Below are 25,735 nucleotides of genomic sequence, written 5' to 3'. Positions count from 1 at the left end.
AATCAAAATTTCCAGCACCAAATGTTACATAATGAGGTAGCGATGGTTTTAAGGGAGAGCCACTGGGAGAATTCCAAATGTAGAATGGTCTTTATTAATTTTGTCGAGGTCAAGATAGGTCAGCTCCAACTTCAAGGTGCAAGTTTGACATTTTATAGAAAGCAACACACACACATCTTAAATCAATCATATGTTGATGAACACTTAGGTTGTTTCTGTGTATGGCTATTATAAATAGTGTTTCTACGAACACTCGGGTGTAATGTGCCTTTGTGCATTAGAGTTTTCATCTTTTCAGGATATGTGCCCAGGAGAGGGATTGCTGGATGATACGGTACATCTATTTTTAGTTTTTAAGAAACCTCCATTCCGTTTTCCATAGCGGTTGTGTGTTTACATTCCCCACAACAGTGCAGGAATTTTCTCCAAACTCTCTTTAGCATTTATTATTTGTAGACTTTCTGATGATAGTCATTCTGACCATTGTGACAATACCTTGTAGTTTTGATTTGTGTAAACAAGTAGCAGTGCTGAGCATCTTTTCTGGTGCCTGTTGGCCAGCTGTATGTCTTGTTTGGAGAAAGGACTATTTGAGTTATCTGCCTACCTTTTGAATTTTTTTTATGGCCACACCCATGGCTAATGGAAGTCTCTGGGCCAGGGATTGAATCCAAGCCACAGCTGCCACCTATGCCGGTGGCTGGGCTGGGGATCAACTGCTGCTGCAGTTGGATTCTTTACTAAATTTTTTGCTTTTTAGAGCTGTACCTGTGGCATATGGAAGTTCCCAGGCTAGGGGTAGAATCAGAGCTTACTGCTGCCAGCGTATGCCACAGCCACAGCAACATGGAATCTGAGCTGCATCTTGTGACCTACACCTCAGCTCATGGCAACAGCAGATCCCCAACCCACTGAGCAAGGCTAGGGATCGAAGCATATCCTCACGGATACTAGTCAGATTTATTTCCGCTGCACCACAAGAGGAATTCCATGCAGTTGGATTATTAACTCACTGCACCATAGTGGGAACTCCTGGCTGTCGGTTTTTTTTTTTTTTTTTTTTTTTTTTGAATACTGAGTTGTAGGAGCTATTTGTATATTTTGGAGATTCTTAGTTGTGTCATTTTCAAATATTTTCTCCCATTCTATAGATTGTCTTTTCATTTCGCTGATGATTTCCTTTTCTGTACAATAGCTTCTAACTTTGATTAGGAATATCTTTTGTTTATTTTGGCTTTTATTTCTTTTATCTTGATAGACTTAACCAAGAGAAATACTGCTGTGATTTATGTCCAAGAATGTTTTGCCTCCACTTTCTTTTAGGAGTTTTATGGTGTCACGTCTTATATTTAGGTCTTTAAATCATCTTGAGTTTATTTTTGTATATGGTGTGGAGTGTTCTAATTTCATTGATTTACATGTAGCTGTCCAGATTTCCCAGCACCACTTGGATTGTTTTTTCTCCATTGACTGTAGGTGTGTGGGTATATTTCTGGGGGCTATCTGTTCCATTGATCTGTATGTCTGTTTTTGTGCCAATACCATACTGGATTGATTATTGCATTGTTTTAACATAAATAGTCTGAATTCTGGAAGGATTATGCCTCCAGCTTGTGTATTTTCCTCAGGATTGTTTTGGAAATTCTGGGTCTTTGGTGGTTCTGCATAACTTTTAGGATTATTTTTCCTAGTTCTGTGGAAAATGTCATGGATATTTGAATAGGGATTGCATTAGTCTATAGATTGCTTTGGGTAGCATGGCCACTTTAACAATATTCTGCCAGTCTAAGAACATGGGCTATCTTTCTGTTTCTCTGAATCATCTTCAATTCCTTTATCGGTGTTTTATAGTTTTCATCATATAGATCTTTCACCTCCTTGGTAAAGTTTATTCCTAGGTATTGTATTATATTTTGGGTGCAATTTTAAACAGGAATTTTTTTGCTTTCTCTTTCTAATATTTCATTGTTGGTGTAAAGAAATGTAATAGATTTCTGTATGTAATCTTGTATCTGCTACCTTGCTTCATTCATTTATTAATTCAGCAGGTTTGGGGTGGAGTTTTTAGGGTTCTCTGTATAAAGTATCATGTCATCTGCAAATAGTGACAGTTTTTCTTATTCCTTCCAATTTGGATATATTTTATTTCTTGTCTGATTGCTGTGGCTAGGACTTCCAATACTATGGTGGAGTGAGAAGTGATGAGAGTGTGCATCCTTCCTTGCCTTGTTCCTGAATTTAGCAGGAAGGCTTTCAGCTTTTCATTATTGAATATGTTGGCTGTTACTTATCATAAATGGCTTTTATTATGTTGAGATATATTCCCTCTATATCCACTTGGTAATTTTTTTTTGTATTTTTAGGGCTACATCCATGGCATTTGAAGGTTTCCAGGCTAGGGGTCTAATTGGAGCTATAGCTGCCGGCCTATGCCACAGCCTCAGCAATGCCAGATCTGAGCCATGTCTGAGACCTACACCACAGCTCACAGCAATGCCAGATCCTTAATCCACTGAGCAAGGCCAGGGGTTGAACTTGTGTTCTCATGGATACTAGTCATATTCTTTTCCACTGAGCCTATGAAAAGAACTCCTGGTTAAATTTTTTTATCATGGACGGATGTTGAACTTAATCAAAGTCTTTTTTTAATGCATCTGTTGAGATGATCATTTGGTTTTTACCTTTCCTTTTCTTGGTGTGGTGTAACACACTGAATTTGTGTGTGTTGAACCATCTTTGTGACCCTGGGATGAATCCAACTTGATCATTGTGTTTGATCCTTTTTATGTATTGTTGCATTTAGTTTGCTAATATTTTTGAGGATTTTTGCATCTATTTCCTTCCAAGATATTGGCCTATAATTTCCTTATTGTGTAGTGTCTTTCTCTGGTTTTGACATCATGGTGATGGTGGCTTCATAGAACAAATTTAGGAGTGTTCCTTCTTCAATCTTTTGAAATAGTTTAAGAAGGTTAGGATAAGTTCTTCTTGCTATATTTGGTATAATTCCTTAATGAAGCCATCTGGTCCTGGACTTTTGTTTGCAGGGAATCTTTTTCATTACAAATTCCATTTTACTTACTGTGATTGGTCTGTTAAAATTATCTGTTTCTTCTTGACTCAATTTTGGCAGGCTGTATGTTTCTATAAACTTGTCCATTTCTTCCAGTCCAATTTGTCAGCATATAACTGTTCATAGTTTTCTCTTAGATTTTTTTTTTGATTCCTGTAGTATCACTTATTTCTTTTCTTTCATTTTTTATTTGGTTTATTTAGGTCCTCTCTCTTTTCTTCTTGGTGAGCCTGGCTAGAGGTTTGTCAATTTTGTTTATCTTTTCAAAAAACATTCCCATTGTGGTTCAGAGGGTTAGGAACCCGAATGTAGTATCCAGGAGGATGTGGGTTCAAAGCCTGGCCTTGCTCAGTAGATTAAGGATCTGGCATTGCAGCGAGCTGCAGCATAGGTCACAGACATGGATCAGATCTGGTGTTGCTGTGGCTATGGCATAGGCTGGCAGCTGCAGCTCTGATTCAGCTCCTAGCCTGGGAACTTCCACATGTTGCAAGCATGGCCCTAAAAAAGGGGGGGTGCTCTTGGTTTTATTGATTGATTTTTGATCTTCATTTTTTTTCCACTCTGATCTTTATTATTTTCTTTGCTGACTTTGGGTTTTGCTTTTTTTTCTAATTCTTCTAGGTGGTAAGTTAGGTTGTTAATATTTGAGATTTTTTTGTTTTGTGAGGAAGGCTTATACTGTGAACTTTCCTCTTCAAATTGCTTTTGCTGGATCTGATAGACTGTGTAAGGTTGTCATTGTCTGTCTCCAGATATTTTCTAATTTCCTCTTTGATTCACTGTTGACCCATTGGTTTTTTAGTAGTATATTGTTTAGTCTCCATGTGTTCATTTTTTTGCCATTTTTCTTTCTGTGGTTGGTTTCCAGTTTCATACCATTGTGGTCAGAAAAAATGCTTGAAACAATTTCTATGCTCTTAGATTTGTTGAGGCTTGTTTTGTGACCTAATATGTGGTCTCTTCTAGAGAATATTCCATGCATGCTTGGAAAGAATGTGTATTCTGGTGGAGTTTTTTGGTTAAATTTAAAAATTTTTTTTTGGATGTAGTGTTCTGTAAATATCAATTAACTCCAACTGGTCAGTTGTGTCATTTAGGGTCTCTGTTGCCTAATCTGGAAGATCTGTCCATTGATGTCAATAGGGTGTTAAAGTCTCCCACTATTATTGTATTCCTATCAGTTTCTCCCTTTATATCTTTTAGTTTTTGCTTTGTATGTTCAGGTGCTTCTATATTGGGTGTATATGTTAATAAGTATAATATCCTCTTCTTGTGTTGCTTTATCACTATATGATTTATTTCCTTGTCTTTATTTATGGAATAAATAAAGCCTATTTTGTCTGATGTGAGAATTGCTGACTGTGTTTTGTCCATTATTCTGTCTTCCAGATCACTTATTCATTCTTCTGAGTCATTTAGTCTGCTATTCATTTTTTCTAGATGTTTTGAATATCAACAATGAGTTATCTAATTTTGACTAGTTCCTCTTTATAGTTTCTACTTTATTGTTATAGTAATATACATTTCTATTGATAACACTTTTTAATTCTTTAGGATTTGTGTTACCTCCTTTTTGAACTGAGGTCTAGTAGACTGATGAAATCTATTTAATGATGTGTTCTTTCAGAGGTTCTATTTTTTTTTCTGGCATGTGGAAGTTTCTTGGGCCAGGGATCGAACCCACACCACAACAGTGGCCCAAGCCACTGCAGTGATTATGCTGGATCCTTAACCCACCATGCCACAAGAGATCTCCTCTGTTTTTCCTTTAGTTGGAAGTGATTCCTTGGCCTTTTCATTTTACTTAAATGTTTCTTCTAAATTCATAGAGTAAATTATCTATGGTGGTCTGGAAGGCATGTTTTTAGTATAAGCATCCTGGTATAATATGTGTGAGGCCAGTATTTTTGGTGCAGTGGCTATTTTTTCATATGGATGCCAGCCACGTCTTTTCTCAGAGTGTGCTCACTGTTACTCCCTTGATAGGAAATATGACTAGTGTTGTGGTAGCCAAACCCTGCACTAGATGTTATGTGGTGTCTCCTCTTTGCTCTGTGGCTGTTATAGCCTTGTTAGGGGTGGTGTCTGTTCCCAAGTTGTTGGAGTAGAAGCCCTGAGGGTCAGGTTTCATAAGGCACCATTGCCCTTGGGTGCATGCTCTATTCTAAAGGAGGTGACCACTAGCAAGTGAGGCCTTTATGGTCACAGAAAACCTATGTGCCACCTACACAGGTGTCCACCGTTCTGCCAAGAAAAACAGCCCAAGATTGTATCCCTTTCTCTGTTGTGTTCATCCTAGATCTAGTGCTAGGCTGTGTTGTGGTATAGGCTGGTTCTGTGGGCTGCAGTACTGTGGATGCAGGAATGGAGGTGGTTACATGGCTCTCTGGGACCTGGGCTGCCTCTGTGGCAAACCTCTCCCAGGATTTGGCTCCCTGCTGTGGTGTGGAAGAGGTGGAGCCAGAGTGCTCCTGCTAGGGCTTGTCAACCCAAGCCAGAGATGTGTTTCTGTGGTACCACCTGGTGTGCGCTGACAAAGTCTGCTGTTGCCAGACCCCCTGCTGTATGTGTGCTGACAATGAGCTCTGTGGTTCACCCAGATCACATCCCATGCTGCTAAGGCTATCTCTTTGCAGCTAGACCAAGTCCTCTCCCAAGGATTGTCTACTGATATTTAGCACCTAGACACTGCTTGTGCTGGCAGCTCTATCCAATGCATGTTTCAGACTGAGAAGTGGCAAGGTGGTTGTCATTAGCCCTGGTCTCTCTCCATCATGAGTGCTAGCAAGTCAGCATGTGTGCAAGCCTCACAAACAGAGTCCAGGCCCCTCCATCTGTCCCAGCCGGCCTCCAAGCAGGCAAAGAAGTTTCCCAGGGTGAGGGCTGTCTCGTCCACCTTTCCCCCTTCACAGATCATCCCAGGGGCTCCAGTCCCATCCTAATGCTTTATTCTTCTTTTTTTTCCCCATCCTACCAGTTACATGAAGCTTAAAGCTTTCTTGAAGCTTGAGTTGAATAAGAGATCCTCTGCCAGTTTCCAGTGGTTTTCCGTGAGAGCTGCTCCACATGTAGATGTATTTTTGATGTATTTGCCAGGGGGAAGTGAGCTCCACAGCCTCCTATTCTGCCATCTTGATCCTCCTCTCTCTACTTCTTGCAAGACTTTTTCTTCTACAAGTATCACCCAGGATATGATCTTCACAGGGCCAAAGTAGAATCTCCAGGCAACAAGGGCATGACCTGGCCATCTCTACTATCTCTAGACTGAATGTAGGAAGAGGATGGTAGCATCCAGTAGTAGTTGACCTAACCTCTTTTATACTCTTCTCCACAACTCCAGACTCATTCAGGGGACCTACATAATAAGGGCAGACAGGCTCATACGCTAGGTATTGAATCAACAAGGCTAACGCTGGAAGTTCTATAAATGGTGTCAGAAACTGGTGATGAACAGCCAAGACCTCCCTGAGCTGATAATGAGCAAAGGCATTTTTATTAAAACCAGACAGCTATTCAGCAAGTTGTGTAGCCTAAACTCTAGTACTGGGGTCATTTTAGACAACTCTACTCATCTCTGCAAAACAGTGTCTTCTCTTGCAAAGAATCAAACCAGAGGAAAGAGATACATTTTTGATAAATGAACATAGACCCAATTTGGAGGAAAGTCAAGCATTGCAATGTGAAGCTACATCCAGGATGCAGTCACTTTTTTGTTTTTGCCAAAGAGAGTGGTAGCTGAACAGGTCACCAGAGCACCAAGCTTGCAATGCTGCTTGCTTGCTACGAAAAAAAACAAGTGAAGGCAACGCTAGAAAGGCAGCCCTAAAACATGAAATTAAGAGCTTTGGGTCCTTACCAAAGAACCGATAAGGACAGACTGCCTTCCCTCCCTGGGCTTTCAGGCCTTCATCAATAAAACAAAGGGCTTGGGCTAAATGGATTGGAGTCTCTCTAAACTTGCACTGTTGGGATTCTCTGGTTCACATTGAGAGTTATTTTCCCATGACACCATGGAATCAAAAAAATTTTTCATTTTGAGAGAATCTGTGCAACTTCCTTAATTTTCAGAAGAATTTGATAATCCTGAAAAAATTTGCCATGTTTGCTGCTTGCATTCTGCCCTAAAGACATGTAATGCTGAATGGACCCACTTTTGCTTCTGAAGGCCAGAAGCTGCTCAAAATAGCCTCTAGCTCGTAATAGCCTCTAGCTGGCTGGTAGTTTTCAGTTAGAAGCAAGATTTTGTTGGCCTTTAAGGTGAAGAGAACTCCATTGTGGGCTGATGGCCAGCAGTGAAGCAAAGAGCAAGAGGATACTGGTAATCTAGGAATTCTGAAGGAATTTCATTTCAAATATCCTCAAAGTACCCCTTATTTTCTTAATTTGATATTCTGCAGAGGCCATAGCTTCCATCTAGTTTCAACCTCTTTTTAAGGACAACTTAGAAAGAGTATTGCTTCAATGACAAGTTGTTAAAGTTTTCAGAAAGAAAGCAGTATTCTGACTGATAGGAGCTGATAGCAATTCATTTTGTTAACAGGGGAAAAGTACTTGCCAACACACTGGTTCCACTGGTAGTGCTGGAGATACCCCTGAGGGCAGCTGCACCTGTAGCCCCCGATGATGTTCTGGCAGCCGTGCTGGCAGCGGTGGTTTCCTTCACACTCGTCCACATCTGAAAAAAAAAGGCAGAGTCATCTTTTGGTCACAATCAATGCTTGTCATAGAGGCTTTCTCTGAAGCAACATTTATATGCATGCTAAAGTGAAAGGCAATTATAGTAAGAAATCTAACCCCTAAAAAATTATTCTACCACCCAAAACTTCAAGAGTATTTACCCTGGAGCTTTTGATAAGTCCAAGGAGGAAAACCTTCCTATAAAGGTAAAATCCACAAATAAAAATAATGAAGAAACTAATGCAAGATACAAGAGTACTCTATGGGATAGCTGTGTAAATTATTTGTATTTCCTTATTTGTGCCAGAATTAGAAACCAAAATGTCAATACAAAAACAGAGTCCTAAAAAATAACTTGGAAACTTTTAAGTATACATTAGCAGAAGAGTTACTCTTCATATATTTGATTCACATTGAGAGAATCCTTTTAACACTGTGGACCTAATGGCTAGAAAATTAATCAAAGTCAGGAATCTAGCTATTTTTCTTGAGGGTCATTCTCCATTATACTAAATTAATAACTTGAGCAGAAAAAATCTTGTTATACTTAGGAAAAGCAAGTGTTATGGACATGATCAAGCATGAAACAGGAGATGCATCTGTGGGACCTGTGCAAACTAAATGAAACATTTCCTATCCTCTGCTGGTTGTCTCCCTGTGCTCAGTTCTGATGTCTCATAGAGGACAATAATGCAGGCATGGATAGTCACTTAAGCCACCTCCACAAGGATGGACCAGCTGGATCAAGCTGAGGGCGAAACTCACCTTCACAGCTGGCGCCACTCTGATCAAGTGAGAATCCTCGCTGGCATTCACAAGTGAAGCTTCCAGGAGTATTTTGGCAAATGCCCTTAGCCCCACACAGGTTGATGTCAGAAGTGCATTCATTGTTATCTGTAAGAAGCAATGGGGGGAAGGAAAAGGTTCGACTTCCCTGAAGCTCTCTTTGTGTTGTTGAAAAGGAAGAGAGAAGGGTGATTTGCTCAGAAAAGGCCAAGTGAAGTCATTAACTTTTCTAATACATGCACACACATACCAGAACTCACCTATTTTTTTTTTAATATAATCTTATTCCAACAGCAGAAGCGTTTGGAAAACAATCTGTCAGAGGAACAGCTACACTCCATACAGGGATTTTCCCCTCCCACTTACCAATGCAGGCAGTATGGTGCTGGGTAAATCCAGGAGGACATTTGCAAGCGAAGCTGCCAATGGTATTGACACACAGAAACTGGCAGTTGTGCTGCTTAGTTGCACACTCATCAAGATCTATAAGAAAATGCAAGATGGAGACTGGGATTAAGCTGAAGCCCAAGTACCTAGAAGCTGCCCTGGGAAGCAGCTCTGAGTTTTCATTTCTACATCTCAAATGACCTGGTCAGAGCAGAACCACAGCAAATGGCTAGGAGGAACCCAGGAGATAAGGGTTTGAAAGATAAAATGAGGTTCCAAATGAGACCCCAAAATGCAGTTCTTTGGGGATCCAATTCCTTTTAGTTATAGGAATGCAGGAATTTCTCAACAAAGATATGTCAAATAAGTTATAAAATTTAAATAAATTGCAAAATGAAGTAAAGGATTAACTCTCAAAAATTTCCAGAACATTGAAAATATGTATTCAAGTTGAAATATAAAAAGAAATGTTGAGGCTGGAAATGAATTTCTTTGCTTGGTTTTTGGCTTCCTGTTTTTAATCTTTTCAGATGAGATGGTCAACCAAATCAAACGAAACAAAAACGACTTCTTTGTTTAGAGATTCTCCTTTGGATAAAAGAGAATTAAGCAATCAGGAGGAAGGAAACAAACAAAAATATTCTGATAAGCTTAACAGCATTTAAAAAAAAAACCTTTCTACAGTATTTATCCAATATTATTTTCCCCTCTCAATGAAACCCTCAGCTTTGAAAGGGCCTCTTTCCTCACTGTGGGAACTTGTAAGCTCATTCTGAACTGCGTTGCTATTTAAAACCTTCAAGAGATATAAAAGTGTATTCCAGCTTTTTAATTGAATTTTAATGGGAAAAAACCCAACCCACAGTGAATTCAGGAATCTACCTACCTTCTTTCCTGCTTGGCTGTCTGCCTACCTCCCTTTCTTGTGATCTTTTATCACTGAGCAGAACTGTGCTTGGAGCTGCAGGTCAGTGCCAGTTCCTGGCTAGAGTAATATCTGGAGTGGACCTAACTGAAAGAACTGCCCATATTTCTCCCAGTGCTGACATCTCTTAAAATGGAGCCAATTTTATGCTCTTTCCACTACTGGGGAGGTGCTGTTTCTGCTTTTCTGGTTTCTGCATTATTGACAGCTATGTCTCCGGCCAGCAGGTGACCTGCCCTCTCTATGACCCACCATCACACATTTGCTGAAGATTACCTGCAAACAGGTGAGGCGGACAGCTTGGTGATTTCACATCCAGGAATATCTTTTTTTTCTCTCTTACCACCTCTTATTTGGATCCTACCCATCTCTTATGGGCCAAGTGCTGGTCCCACATTTCCTCTGGGGCCATCCTCCTAGCCTCTTTCCTCTGTTTCAATAGTACCTGTACCTGCACCACTCATTTTGCTATTGAGTCATATATACCAAGTATATAGAACTTGACCTTATGAGAAGAATAGGAGAAAAGGACTTATACTGTAAATAGATCTATACAAATCATATAGCTGCTTTTTCTATACCTTAAACCGTAAAGTGAGCATTATAAATGCTTTATATACATTGTGAAAGAACATAATTACTAACATACATTTTCTTCCCTCACAAGTTAGAAAAAATGCTGTAAATTTGTTTTGCTTGTTAGAAATAATATACACACAGATATTTTTTCTTCTAAATTTGGTTTTTCATTCCCATGATGAAGTTTGTACTCTGAATTGTAGCCTTACCCTGCCCAGAACTTACTGTGATCCACAGATGTAGAATAAGTTCTATGTTTAAGGAGAACAAAGCTATGAGCCACTCTTTGTTTAAGACAGCATTTTCGAGTAGCTCTCTCAATTTCCTCTCCCCAAATTACAGGATTATATAGGATTCATTGTTCATGTGTTATCCTGTATTACCTGCCTTTTGACTCTCCCCCTTTCAGCAGACAGGAATGAGGGAGGGCCCTACTTCTCTTTGCTCTCCTCTTCCACTCCATCCTATCATTTAACTTCCTTTGTTTCCCTTTTTCTCCTTCCACGCTTCATGGCAGAATGTGCTAACTCCTATTCTGCCATCTGGTCTACCTTTCCTTCTCCAAATCCCTCATTTTTCAAATTATTGTTAACTCTGACTCATTTGTGCTATTCATTCAACATGCGAAATTCTTCTTGGTGGGGTAGATATTTACAAGAGTAAATTTATACCAATAAAATCTTGCAAAGGATAACATCTATGAGGAGTTTCTGCATAGAGTTTTGCTGTTTCTTAATTCTTTGTGATATTTACTTCTCAAGCTGCTGGAGGGCAGGAATGGCCCTATTTTGCAGGACAAAAACCTGGACAAAGTGGGTACTTAGGTACAAGGTTCTCTAGGGTCATGACATTGATTAATGTGAGCCAGGCAGGACCATGATGGAGATGTAAGCTATATTATTGTTTGAATAGATTGATTACATCCTTTCTGCTTCCTACATTGTGTTAAGGTAATCAGTTAGGTATCTCGAGCCTTGGAAAGCTGGCCCTGCTGTCTCTGAGACCCTCATGGATGTTCTCCATGGATACCCTTGGGGCCGGCAGTGAGGATGGCTGCTGCCACTGGTCATCTGCAACCTCCCTGGCCTCAGCCTGCCTCCATCCAGCATAGGAGGTGTGTCAGAGGGAGACCCCAGGGCAGCCCTGACCCCAAAGCAGCACCTTGTGCCTATGGATCCCTCAAAGGCAAATGGGTATATATCCCCGTGCCCCTGCGGCAGATGAGTGGGAGAAGGCAAGTGCTACTTTACCTTTACAGCTTCTTCCATCTTCCTGCAGGATGTAGCCTTTCGGGCATGAACACTGGTAACTCCCTTCTGTGTTCTTACAGATAAAGTTGCAGGGCTTGGGAGCCTGGTTGCACTCGTTAAGATCTATTATCAAAGAGATACAGTGTGACTGCCCATCTAAAAAGATAGGTAAATGCTCAATACCCACAGTACCTAACAAAGAATCTTAGTTTTGAGGAAAGAAAAGGTAAACTCTATGCAATCTTTGATCATTGTTTTATGCTTCCTCATGAAATTACACAGGCTTTTTAGAGTTTTGGTTTGAGGTTTTTTTTGTTTTTGTTTTTGCTGTAATGTACAATTTCTACCCAGGAATGAACCAACAGAACACTTACCTACACAGGCAGTTCCAGTAATATCTGGAGTGTAGCCAGTTTTACAAATGCAATGATATGATCCTCTGTCATTGATACATTCCCCATTTCGGCAAACATCATGAATAACCTTGCACTCATCAATATCTATAATTTAATAAATAAAAATTAAAATTAGAAAGATATTATCAAATGGATGACATTAATATGTAGGGGTCATTTCACTGTAAATACTAAAACTGTGTTACTATATTATGGACCTAAGAAATTAAACCAAAGGGATGACAGCATAAATTTAATATGTAATAGTAACATATTAAAATGTAAATGAATAACTTCATTAGACTATAAGAGAAAGCTTAAAAAATCACTCTTCTAACTTTTTGTTTTCCTCTTTTGGGTCCAAAGAACAACCATCTCATCTAGACTTAACTCCTGCTCCATCTCATGCCATCAGTCTTACCTCCTTGCAGACATCTCATAAGTGAATCATAGCAGTAGATCCTTTCGATAAGGAAATAGTGTTTTCTTCTAATAGAGAATGCCCAAATTAAGAAGGAAAGTTTTTTTTCTATTTTTTTTGTTGTGTTTAAAGTTAATACTGAAAAATAACAAGTAGCATAATATCAGAGAAATGGGGCCAAATTTCCCTCCTTTGGTAAGGGAGGCACTAGTGGATCACTGGGAGGGGTTTTTGCAGCCTGCTAAGGAAGAGAGACCCTTAGTCACAACTCCACCGTAGGGAGAAAGATTTAGTCAGTATGCCCTGTGGGGCATTAAAGACACTGTCCCCCACATCTTGACCCATCTGTTGCTTACTGTTTGGTAAGGTGCCAATACGAAATGAATTCTTAGCTTTTGATTGCCAGAAAACCATTTTTTATCAACAGTTCTTATTTTTCCTGATTTTTCTCAAGTTTACTCTAAAATGCAATAAAGCATAACCCTCATTGGTCTTAAGAAATGAGTCTTTGCACTATCTTGCTTTCACATCCTCTAGAGAATTATAATTGGTTTTGGTCAGTCCATTTAATCTTTCCAGTTCTTTTATCACATCCAGTTCTGTTATCCCACCTTTGGCCACATCTTTCTAACATGAATACAAATTATATTTAATCTTTTTTGTCTCACTTCTGATTGCCTCCCAAGGCGCTCAAAAAGTCTCTCTCCTTTCTCTTTTATGACACTAAAAACAACTGCAGTTACTATTGATAAACATAGGCCTGGAAGTCTTTTTCAGAGCTGCCTCAGACTCTTGACAGCCTCCTCATTCCTCTCAAATTAAAGCAGCTTACACTCTTCCAGATACACTTGTGTCTTAACACAAGGACAGGTTTTCCTCCATACCGAGGGCATTTGTTCCAGGACCCCTTGCGGATAGCAAAACCCATGGACACTCAAGTCCCTTATATAGAATGATGTAACAGTTGGTACACTACAGCTGCAGGTTCAATTAACCTCAGAATGATATCAATCCAGGATTTGTTGAATCTATGGATATGGAACCTGTGCATGTTGAGGGCTGTGTATCAGCCTTCTTTATGTGTCTTTCATGCAAATTGTTCAGACAATTTCATGTTAAAATATATAATGATAGACTAGCTAAGGAATTTAGTGACCATTTATTCCAAAGTTTATCTAAAATATTATATTCTGAGTAACCTGCTAACTGATTTATAACAAATTTCAACTTAAAAAGTTGAGGACTCCTTGGAATGCCATCGTAAGAACCCAAGTACACACAATCATACCAGGGACACTTGGGCAACATGGCCTTGAATATCTAAAATGCCATGATGAAGAATTTTTCTCAAACTAAGCTGGGTTTAGGTAACTCAGCCTATGGCCATATTATAGATTCTGTATTCTCGTCTGTTCTTCATAAAGCAAATTCTGGGCCATAAATGAAGTATCTGATTCATTGGTTAAAAATCAGAACAAAATGAAGTACCTGCTCCATTGGTCATAAACCCTCGGCCGTGGGGGCAGAGTTTTTTGAAGGCCACGGTGCCCTGGAAAGGGCATATCTCACAATGGGGACCCCAGCCTCTCCCTCCATCACAGCAGCATTCAGACTTGGTGACGGGGTTCCTGTTGCTGGAGCCGATCTGACACATGTTTTGGAGCACCTCCGTGAAGCAGTACCCTTCCCGGTTGTCTGGAAGGGACATGATATTGCCAACAGGATTTTAGGGAATTTTAGGAGCATAACAGTGTATTCAGAATGTGGTCAGATTAAAAAACCCAAAAAGTATGTAACACTTTACCCTGAGTGAGAAGGAGCAAGAAGGGAAATCTGGAAACATCAGTAAGAGAGAAAGGATGGCTTCTGGGGAAAACAAGACAAGAAATTCAGTAAGTGGGCAGAAAGTCACTGGCCTTAACAACATTATAACTCTTAATCTGCTCCCAGAAATAAAGGAGAATAGTCATGCTATAGAGAGGGGCAGAGAAACATATGGAAACTGATCCTAAGCATCAAGGGCTTAAAAAGGCATCTGAAAAAGAAATTCCAAACAAGTGATGCAGTGATACAATTAGCAAAGGAGGAATGTAGCTTCAGGGTGGTGCTAAGTCCAAAGGACATAAGTCATTGAGTCATCCTCAAAATATGAACATTTTTAACCTTTCCTCAAATTTCAACAGTTTCTATTATTTTAAATAAGATATCTGATTTCAGTGTTCCCAGCGTGGAGGTTGGGGTTACAAAAGCATCCTGTGGTCTGAACTCACCAAGGCACTCGTCTTGGGTAGGGCTGGCCGTGAAGCCATCATTGCACTCGCAGGTATAGCTCCCCCTGGTGTTGAGGCAGCGCCCATTCTCACAGATCCCAGGCTTGGTCTGACATTCATTCTCATCTGCATGGTTTAAAAACAAGAGGAGTCATTGTTCTGCTTTGTACAAAGACAGTTTTTTTTTTTTTTTAAATCAGTTTTTTGAATAGGTAACCTATACATGTCTCTAAATCAAAAGGTATAAAAGAATATTCAGCAAGAATGCCCCTCCCTTCCCTTTTTCCCCAGCCACCAAACTCCCTGCCTAGGAAGCAACCAGTGTTTCTGCCAGTTTGTAAAATATCCCTGTAGAAAATGAACTATGCTGTACAAATACAAACATATGTGTATTTATCTCCACCCTTTTAAAAACATAATTGATAGCATTTTTATATACTTATACATAGATGATAGCATTTTAGGTACACTAATATTTTTCACTTAAAATTTAAAACTTTCCATATCTTTAAAGGATTCTCATATGATTACTTTAAATGAACAAAAAAACCCTCAAGATCAATGTGTTGAAGAAATACTACAGAACTTCACTAGAATAATATCTGTGATAGTTTTGACCTGAGAGGGTTTGTCTACACTAATCTTCTGACTTAATGTAGATTATGCTTATTATAATACTTTAACAGTATTAAGTAATCATGATTCAGTCTCCTAGGCTTAAAAGAAGCATTAAAATAGCTGGAGAATCTTATGATTATTTGGAAAGATCATAAATAATTTGCCTAGAGGCTTCCCATCAAGAATAATTCCAAGCCCCTGAAGCAAAGATATCTTTGTGAGAGGCACAGAGTTGGAACATGACATCCAAAGCAATGTTAAAATAGCTTCAGGAGTTCCCATCGTGGCTCAGAAATGAATCTGACTGGCATCCATGAGGACGTAGTTTCAATCCCTGGCCTTGCTCACTGGGTTAAGGATCTGGCGTTGCGATGAGCTGTGATGTAGGTCACAGATATGGCTTGGATCTGGCATAGCTGTGACTGTGGTGCAGGCCAGTGGCTACAGCTCCAATTTGACCCCTAGTCTGGGATCCTCCATATGCCTCAGGTATGGCCCTAAAAAGCCAGAAATAACCAGATTTGCATTCCCAATGTGCCAGCTGCCCCCATACGAGTGAAATCAGAGTATGTGGGGTGGGACCTGAGCTCGCCACGTGATTCCAATGTGCAGCCGAAGGTGAGAACCTCTGATCTAAGAAGATATGGTGTATGATCATAAATCTACATACTTTTCCCATACTTTTTCTTTTTTTTTGGGTAGAGTTGATAGCATGTGGAAGTTCCTGGGGCAGGGATGGAACCAGCACCACAGCAGGGACCTGAGATGTCTCAGTAACAATGCCACATCCTTAACCCACTGCACTACAAAGGAACCTCTCTTTTCTGTGTTTTTAAAGTCTGCTCTTTAACTTCCATTTAATTCCTTATCTTAGAGAGTAAGGGGACAATGAAGTTCTTAAGCTTCTTAATTGACAACATAAACTATGCTTTCCTGATGTCACTGATTATTCAAAAGGAAAAGGATGCATGTGGGTATCTTCTAATACTTTTTCTTATGTTTACTGACTAAAGATCAGAGGTCAGAAAACTTTCTGTAACTAACAGCAATATTATGGTATTGCTATATAATTTATAGCCAGTATTTTAGGCTTTGCAGGCCATACGATCTCTGTTAAAACTACTCTGCTATTGTGGCATGAAGGCAGCCATGGAAAAATAGTGAATGTTTATAGCTATGTTCCAATATAAGTCTATTTACAAAAAGAGGTGATAGGCTGGCAGGCTGAATCTGGTCCTAGGGCTGTGGTTTGCTAGTCCCTGGTCTACTAATGGTTTTGATGCTGGACCCACATTAGAATCACCCAGGGAGCTTTTAAAAATACCAGTGCCTGGGCCTCCCTCTGGACAAGACCAGATTCTCTGGATGTAGATGTTCCCAGTCCACAGGGACCTCGCATCTGTACTCAGTGGGGCAGTAGAAGCAAAGTTAAGTCAATAGAGAGCCATTACAATGTGGTGGAGAGAAAGGATCTCCACACAACAAAGGAGCATAAGCAGTAAATGAAGGGACTAGAGGAAATGCCTTGCCTTCCAATCCTGGTAGCAAAATGAGCTTAGAAAGCAGGCAAAGGCCATTTCAGAGGGGAGAAAGAAGTTTCTGGTGCAATTCATAGATAACCAAGAGGTAAGGGGGCCTCCACAGAAAGTCATGATATGAGGTACCAGAGGCAGAATGGCCCTGGCCATGAAGGACACAGTGCCCACAGGGACTCAGAGAACCACATCCCTTCTGTCCTTTGTCACTTCCAACTCAAAGCTCCTTGGGCAGGGATTCCCTTACCTACACAGCCTTCTCCATCAGGTCTCCGCTGATACCCAGGTCCACAGATGCAGATGTACATGCCAATGAGATTCTTGCATTCCATTTGCTTTTCAGCACAGTCATGTTTCCCCTCTTCACACTCGTCCTCATCTGGGAAGAATGCACAATCACAAATTCATAAAAGGAGCTGCATTAATTTCCTGCCTTTTAAACACAAAATGGTATTAGGTAACCAATTTTCACTGACACTATTTCAGCGTCAACCTACTTCCTTTTGCATTGTTGGGTACTGGCCTCTCCTCTTAAAAATGGGAAGGAGTCTTCTACCAGCCTTGGAAGTGAATGGAGAAATTGCTAACTGATAACCTCTTCAAAAGCAGGGAATGTGATTTCTAGTTCTTCTTGATAAACTAAAAAGATCTTAAAGCTTTCATAAAATGATGATAATTACAACAAAACAACAGCATTATTACAATGTATTATAATTACAAACCAAAGCTTCCATTATACAATACTTACAATAAAAATATGAGACTATATCAATATCATAACATTAATATGATTTAATGTTAGAATCATTGTATAATGAAAGTTTTGGCTTTTATATTTTGAGGAAAAGGTAAGCATGAAAAAATAATCTTCTCTACTGTTTCTTCCCCTTTATTTCCTTTTTTCTGGTGTGAGGGAAGTCTCCCTCATTCTTTACTTTCTGTCTTATTGCAATTTCCTCTTATTTATCTTTCCGCTTTATATGGTCTGAGCTGAGAACATTGGACCTAATGCTTCATGTGATGTGGAGCTCTCCCTTGGGAAATCTTCCTACCTTCAGGAAAAAAATTTTCTTAAGTCTTCTGAATAGGTATCTGCTCATTTAAGACCTTGTGAAGAGCAAGTTACACCTCTTCAAGGATCCCCGTGATTTATCCAACTTTGTATAACAGAGCCTAGTCCATTGCTTTGGCAATTGAAGGTGTTCAGTAAGAATTTTTAATGGAATTTGTTTAATTAGAGTCCATGTGCTACCCCATTCTTAGAAGATAATATTCCTTTGTGATGGGGATTATCTTTTAGAATTCCCATTCCTTTCTTTGTGTTCTCAGTTCTCACAGTGTAATATGACTATTTATCTGTCTCAACCTCTTCATATTGAGCTTCTTGAATGTGGGGCAATGTCATCTTTATATCTTACAGAATGGCAGGCATGTCATAGGCATGCAATGCATAGTGAACTGAAAAGGATTTGTAGTGCAGTCCTCAACTTAGCTTGATGTTGCTTCAAGCTACAGTGCAGGAGGAGAGGTAGCAATGACAACCCCCATGTTGTCCACGGACTGCAGCAATGTTCCTCCATTCTCAGCCTTTCTCTACTAATGGAAGCAGAGGAGAGACATTTCCTATCACAGAGTTAGGGCTCCCTGGCTTAGATGGATCTTGAACGTGAATTTCTCACCTTTGCACATCCTTCTGTCTTCTCTCAGAACATATCCAGTGGGACATTTGCATTCATATGACCCATAAGTGTTTACACACCGGAAAGCACAGAGAAGGGGATTCTGGGCACATTCATTTATATCTGTAGCAGAAGGCAGTAAGAAAATAATGATTCATGGGCGTCAACCAAAAAAAGTAATACACTTTTACCAAAAGTTGTAATGCTGCATTTTCATAAACATGGATGGATCAAATAGTCTCTCACTTTTAAGGAATTATAGAATGAGTTGGTCATTTTATAATTGGTACAAGTAGCAGTTCCTGTTGTGCTTCAGCAGGTTATGAACCTGACTACTATCCATGAGGACATGGGTTTGATCCCTGGCCTTTCTCAGTGGGTTAAAGATCCAGTGTTGCCAGGAGCTGTGATGTATGTCGCAGATGTGGCTCAGATCCCACATTGCCATGGGTGTGGCATAGGCCAGCAGCTGCAGCTCTGATTCAACTTCTAGCCTGGGAACCTCCATAAGCTGTGGATGCGGCCTTAAAAAGACAAAACAAAAAATTGGTACAAGTAGAGTGATCATGTATCTTGGTTCTCCCAGCACAATCTCGGTTTATGCCTATTATCATGGTATAATTACTGTTATTTAGGCAGATGAGAAATTATAGGTCACCCTCCAGAAAGGAAGCTTTTCTGAAATGCTGGCTTTGAAACCTCAAGTTGACCAGTTGTCACTTCCTAAAGTCACATGGAGTGGGGAATAGTTTTACCCCATTGAGCCAAAACAACTGCTAGGTCAACTGCCATCAGAACAGAAGCAGTCCCATCCAGTATCATTAACCACCTCCCCTTTCCCACTGTGAAGTAACAGTGATTCTTATATCTAAGAAAATGGTATTCTGAATAATTTTACACTTAGAGAGATAGTGAGTTCATACTGATACCCAAGTTATAGCCTTAAACAGATAGGAATGATAGTAATAGACTAATAGTTCAAAGTGATATCTATAGATTTCATAGTTTGGAACTATCAGAATATGTTCTGTTAAAACAGACTGTATTGATCATCATGCTTCTCCCTAAGGCCAGTGATCCTGAAAGAACATCTGTGAGACCCCAGATCATGTTTTAGTCACAGCCTTTAAAGATTCACCAACAACTTGGACTATGGGCATTAATGGGTCATATCTCTACTGAAAAGCTCACTTTGCCTTCACCTCCCCTTCACGCTCTCCTTAGACCAGCAGTTCTTAACTTGAGAGAGTGTCTAAACTACCTGGAAGGCTGCTGGGTCCCACACTTTAGAGTTTCTGACTCAGGAGGGTCTGGGATGAGGCCTGAAAACCTGAGTTTCTGACAAGTTCCCAGGTGATGCTGATGTGGCTGATCCAGGGGCCACCCTCTGAGAACCACTGTTCTAGACATTCCATCCCCTGTTCTTCATTCCATACATCCTTCCAGGTGTACTGAGAGGTGCAAATAGAGAATGGACAACCTCTTTTGCTGTGGTTGCCCCCAAATCACTAAAGGATATTGGTGGTTATCTCTGTGTAAATGCTTCTAAGAGTAGAAAAGAAAAAGAAGAAAAGAAAAATAAAACATAAGATTCAAAGAAAAAAGCATGAAATGGAAAATAAAAAAGAGCGTAGTAGACAGAATAGCTGTTGTATGTAAATATGAGCAGTAGAGACATCAACAAGAACTCTGCATGAGATTCAGTGTAACTTGTGCCATAAACCGGATACATCTTTTTTAGAAACTATATGCAGAGATGAGGCCACGCAGAGAAGAAATTATCACATGGCCTACCAGGCCCAGATTTTCTTGATTTTATATACCTTTAGCAGAATTTCATATTAAGAATTTTAATCGACCAACTGCTGGCCCTGTGATCAGAACATCTACCCAATTGTTCTATTTTTAAGAAGCTTACCTTCACAAGTCATCATTGGACCAGGCTCAAAGCCCTCCTCACAGGTGCACTCAAAACCTCCAATCACATTCTTGCAGGTTCCATTTCCACAAGGATTGCCCACAGAACATTCATCAGTGTCTGCAAGTGATCAGAAGTGTAGTCAAAACATGATACATTGAGAGAAAATGGACTTGGACTCATATAATACCGTTCATTCTATCAGAGTACTCTGATGGCTAACATCTTGTTTTATTCTCATTCTGTCCTTGCAAGAAAGGAGTGCATGTGTCATATTATCACTGATTTATAGCTGTGAAATTTGATTTGCTAAGTGGCCCTGGCAGTAACAGTAACACTACCTGGGCTTCTAGCCCTTGGCCATGTGCCTGTCTAGCCTCCTACATTATGAACAAGTACATACACAGGGAATAGATATTTGAAGGGTTAAAGTGAGGCTTCTCTCACAGTCAAAAGTTTTCACTTACTTAAAGCTAGAAATTCATCTCCAGTTGGGTCTTACATTACATCATTCTCCAAGAAGCCTTAAACATGATAGATTTTTGCCAGATATAAAATAGAAGACTAAACTTACGCAAAGTAAGAGACCAGAGGTTAAGCAAAATTAATACACTGGATAAAGTCAAGATTCAAGTAGATTTTGTTGAAACCAGATGGTTTACATTAGGCAGAGGAAGGCTAGAAAGAATTATGTTTAGGGTATGATCTCTCTAAACAACTGTGGAGAGAGAAAAAGTCTTCCCAAGGAAGTCTAACAAATTCGTATGTGTCCTAACCCACCCACCCTGAATAGCTTCCTTTGGGAAAGGGACATTTTGGAGAAATAACATTGCTATCTTAGCTGTCTAGAGCACAGAAGAGCAACGGATTGCTACCAGAGTGGTGTCTTGTGTTAGGTTCTGAGGTCAGACAGTGAGGGCAAGAGGGTGCGGCAGAGAGACCCTGGGTGATAAGGCTCGTCTCTCACATACATCGTAGCACTAACTGAAGGTACCAAAGGGAAAACACTGACAGTTCTACTTCTGTCCTGCTACAAGAGTGCACTTCACTGTCAAGACTATTACATCTCCTTTGAGTTAATGAAAATCACAGTATCATTGATTTTTAGAGCTGTACGGTAATTAGAAATATTTTGGTCCAACTGCATGATATGACATTCTGAGGCTTAGGCAGGTTGACAAACTTGCTTAGGTTCCCACAGCCATGGCTGTAGGTGAAAACCTCAAGCCCTGCTTCCCTCTATGGAAAGAACACTTTCTAATGTACAGAGCTTCAGAATTTATGCCACTATTAATTCAGGTCACATTGCATGGCTTTGGACTTCCTAGATAAATAGACATAATACTTGTATTCCATTGGGAGCTACTCATGAATTGAGAGGTCAAAGGTCAGCCATAGGAGCCATTCTTTGACATTTTAATAAGGGGGTTAAAACAAGAGGGATTTACATAGGGTACACAGCCTTTCATAGTACTGAGTGTAACAAAATCTGGGTACATTTTGCATGTGGAGAGAATAAGACTATGACCGTTAATGATTTTTTTTTTAATTTTGAAATTCCCCAAAGTCTTTCATTATAATGCTGTCCATCCCATATCTCCAAATGTGTTCAGTGCCTTCCTCATCTGACCTTAAGATTCAGGGAAGGACTGTGTTGGCTTGGTTCAGTATTGCAGTCAAAGAACCTAGCACAGCGCCTGGTAGATGGTGGGGACGTGGCACATATTGCTAGATGAATGAGGCCTGAAGGAGTGAACAGAACTTACTTCTGACCCTTCTTGGCACTTACACTTCCTAGTGCAGATGCTGAATGGCTTTATTTCTAATTGGTAAAATCCCAAAAGGAGAAATTGCTTGGTACTCACCCACACACTCATTCCCTTCCAAAATGTAACCAAAGGGACACTCGCAGCGGTAGGAGCCATCGGTGTTGATGCACTGCCCGTGTTTACAGACATCCGGTTCTTTGCACTCATCCATGTCTTAAGCAAAGGAAGAAAAAACAGTGAATTAGAAGGCAATTTTTTTTTTGAAACACAAAGGTAAATCATCATTGATTATTCTAATCGATGGAATATCTAGTATCACAATACAATATTAACATACCATAGAATTAACATGAAATAGAATTGGTATCCTAATGAAAAGACCAAAAAACAGAGCTTACTTTTCTGAGATAAATGAAAAAATGACCAGGAAGAGGCTGGTGGAGAATATTAAGATGTGCTGAGAACCCAGCACAGGCCACTCACCAACTGCTGAATCATCAGGTCCCACAATGATCCCGCTTCCATAGGGACAGATCTGGCGGAAGGCCTCTGCGGTGGGGAAGAACCCTCATTAGTAGGCAGACCGGTGGCAGTTGGCTACAGGCTCCTCCCCCAGTATCACGTGGAGCCCAAAGTGCCACATATCAGAACAGGAGGAACAAGCCAAGCCCAGAACCAGAGGAAGTTAACCATGCTCCCAGAGCTGGTGTTGTCTCCAACTTGGGCAGCTTTGAGTCAGAAACTCATTCAGAAGAAAACAACTACCTCGGCCTGAGATAGAATGATCTTAGTGGACGTTTTAGTTAGCAATGAGATTGTCCTACCTTCTGAAGGCCTGCACCTGGAGAGACCCAAAGAGAGATACAGATGGTAGACGTACCGTCGGGTTCAGTAGGGCACAGCTCACAGGGATCTCCCCAACCTTCTCCCTTCAAGGCGCAGCAGCATTCCTGTTTGGAGTGATTTCTGGATTTGGGTGATGAACACTTTCCTCCTTCAAACTTCGCATAACAGTAGCTCATTCGCAGATCTGCAGCAGAAATTCAAAAGACCCTTCAGCTGCTTTCTTACTCCATCACTATTGTATAATACTGAATGAGAAACAGTCCATCCTGTAAAATGGGATCTCCACTCCTTACTAAAGTCAGACTTTTTAAGGGATGATCATAGTCCCTGAGCTGAGATCTTTAAAGTCATACATAGGTCACTTTTGTAGTGAGATCTGATGAACAAATCTGTGTGGCTTTTACTGTATTATTCCTCACTTTATCCAATTTTCCCAAATAACCTGATGTGAATAATAAAAACCAATACTGTCATGTTTCAAAGCTGACATCATCAGTGACTTCAGGATGGGGATATTCAAGGACAGAATCATTTGCAGGATCCATTCATTGCTAGCTCTGCTTGCATACATTTTGGATAATACACAGCAGGTTAAGGTAGACCTCCCAGTTCCAGTCCTGTGATATCACACTACCCTGTTTATTCTGTGTCCCCAAAGCCCTGGAGTCAAAAGAAAAACCCAGACTATAGGCATAGAGCAAATAAAGATGTGGCAATTTTGTGGACTGGCAAAAATACAACTCAATGGTCATTCACTGAAGCAGCTACTCATGAAGCTTCTGTTTACAAAATACATTGAGGGCTTTCTACAGATTTTATCTACACATGTGCACACACTCACAGGTAAAAGCTTGCTTAGCTCAATTCTAGAAAGAGGAAAGGTAAAGAGGAAGGCAGGGAGATGCAGGATGGGAGGGAGACAATATATTTCTTTAATATCAGTTATTTCCTGGTGACTCCAACATGGAACATGGGATCTAGCTCCTACAAAATTCTTCAATTTTGCTTGACATAATTTTGGAAACTGACTTTTCCATTTCTTACAGAGCAAACTGGGTGACTCTTAAAAAAAAAAATAAAAAAGTGAGCTCATCCAAGAGCCCGGAGTGTGTTTTCCCTCAAACTTGACTTCCAAAAAGGCTTGCTTTTGGAAACTAGGCTAAAATCTGCAGATTTTAAGGTAATGCTTTGATATTCATTTTGCACAATTCCCATTTAGGTATGATCAGGGCTGCTCTCTCCTGTCACTGTTTTTTGAATCCAAGTAGCATATTATTATAGCCATTTATGGTTTCTGTTAAGAAAATTTCACCATCTTTTATTTCATAGAAAAAGAGACAATGTAAGAATAACTGAGTTGCCCAAGATCATAGCAGAAAAATTTTCATTAATTAAAGTGAAAATATCATCCAATCAATCAACCATATTTACTAGGCTCCAGTAAGTCAAATTCAGTTGGACTTTGCAGTGAACTTGTTCACCTCTTAATGGCTACCAACTTTTCCAGATAAACTAGCTCTCTAGCTTCTACTCCACTTTCACATTTGTTATGGCTGGGACCTAACAGGCACCTTTCAGCAAACTATTCTTCTGAAGGTCAAGAGAAATAAAAGCCTGACCTTGGCCTGCAGCATCTCTGCCATTTAAATGTTTGCTTTGCTCAGAAGCTTCAAGATTGAACAATTATAGTCTCTTGAAGGACACCTTTTGACTTGCTTTATTTAAGTTCATTGTCACAGTGTTTTGTGTTTATTGGTCTGGTTTTTATTATTTATGCTGTAAGATATACTTTAATGACTACTCACAAAAATGTCTCAACAATTATATCAAAATTTAATTCCCTCCATTGTCTTCCAGCTTGTAATATTACTTTTAAACCTAGATAGACCCATGTTCGCTCCTCATTCTCTCTTCCTTTTATTACTGACCCTCTTCCATACCCCTGCCCATCTCCCCAACACCACTCTACAACTTCACCTTCAAAAAAAATCTAGGCATCAAGTTTAGAGTGAGCCTAAGTGACTAATTCCCTTCACTGAACTTTGTAAGTGGGAGTGGCTCATTTACATCTGTGGCCTTCAGGTGACAGGATCTTGTTCACCTGAGTCCTAGGTCACATTTGTTCCTTCAAAAACATTATCTGTGGTTCTGCGGAATTTCTCACTTTACAGGCAAGAGAAGCCTGACTTCTAATTTGTCATCTTATAATAAAAACCCAGCTCTTAACTCCCTGGCTCCAGCAAAATCTGTGCTCTGTGGGAGAGTTACATTTGCTTGTGGTGATTCTCTAGAATTGGTTTATTAATCAAAGGTGCCTTGCATTTGGAAAGAGAGCTGTGCGCACCCACATCCTTTAACTAGGCTCGCTAGGATGCCTGTTTACCAGTCCATCTGCAAAGAGCCCCTAATGACCTTTGAAATTTCACCAGAGCTACAAAAGTCACTTTCCCTGCTTGCATTCCTCAATTCTGGCTCTGCCTCTTGGAGCTGAGCATGTGGCAGGGCTGCTCACAGCTGGGCTGATTCTTCCTGCAGCGTTAGCTTGCTCTGTGACAGGCCAGTGCAAATTGAATTAATAGCCTATGAATTTCCTCTGGCCTGCCA

At 40.1% G+C, this 25,735-nt stretch overlaps 1 protein-coding gene across 1 annotated transcript in view; it reads right to left on the bottom strand.

Moving 5' to 3' along the window:
- The window catches only part of FBN1 (fibrillin 1), a 257,639-nt gene that overhangs the window by 8,479 nt on the left and 223,425 nt on the right, over positions 1 to 25,735 (bottom strand). The window contains 13 exon segments of the mRNA NM_001001771.1: positions 7,632 to 7,751; positions 8,519 to 8,647; positions 8,906 to 9,022; positions 11,681 to 11,803; positions 12,055 to 12,180; positions 13,985 to 14,191; positions 14,767 to 14,892; positions 17,167 to 17,298; positions 18,599 to 18,721; positions 20,517 to 20,636; positions 22,382 to 22,498; positions 22,769 to 22,834; positions 23,166 to 23,315. Coding sequence (NP_001001771.1) covers positions 7,632 to 7,751; positions 8,519 to 8,647; positions 8,906 to 9,022; positions 11,681 to 11,803; positions 12,055 to 12,180; positions 13,985 to 14,191; positions 14,767 to 14,892; positions 17,167 to 17,298; positions 18,599 to 18,721; positions 20,517 to 20,636; positions 22,382 to 22,498; positions 22,769 to 22,834; positions 23,166 to 23,315 — 1,656 coding nt within the window.

Source organism: Sus scrofa, chromosome 1 (assembly GCF_000003025.6).
Source record: "Sus scrofa isolate TJ Tabasco breed Duroc chromosome 1, Sscrofa11.1, whole genome shotgun sequence".
In the NCBI taxonomy this organism is placed as follows: Eukaryota; Metazoa; Chordata; class Mammalia; order Artiodactyla; family Suidae; genus Sus; species Sus scrofa.
The sequence above is the reverse complement of the archived record's forward strand: the minus strand, read 5'-3'. Positions and strand labels throughout refer to the sequence as shown.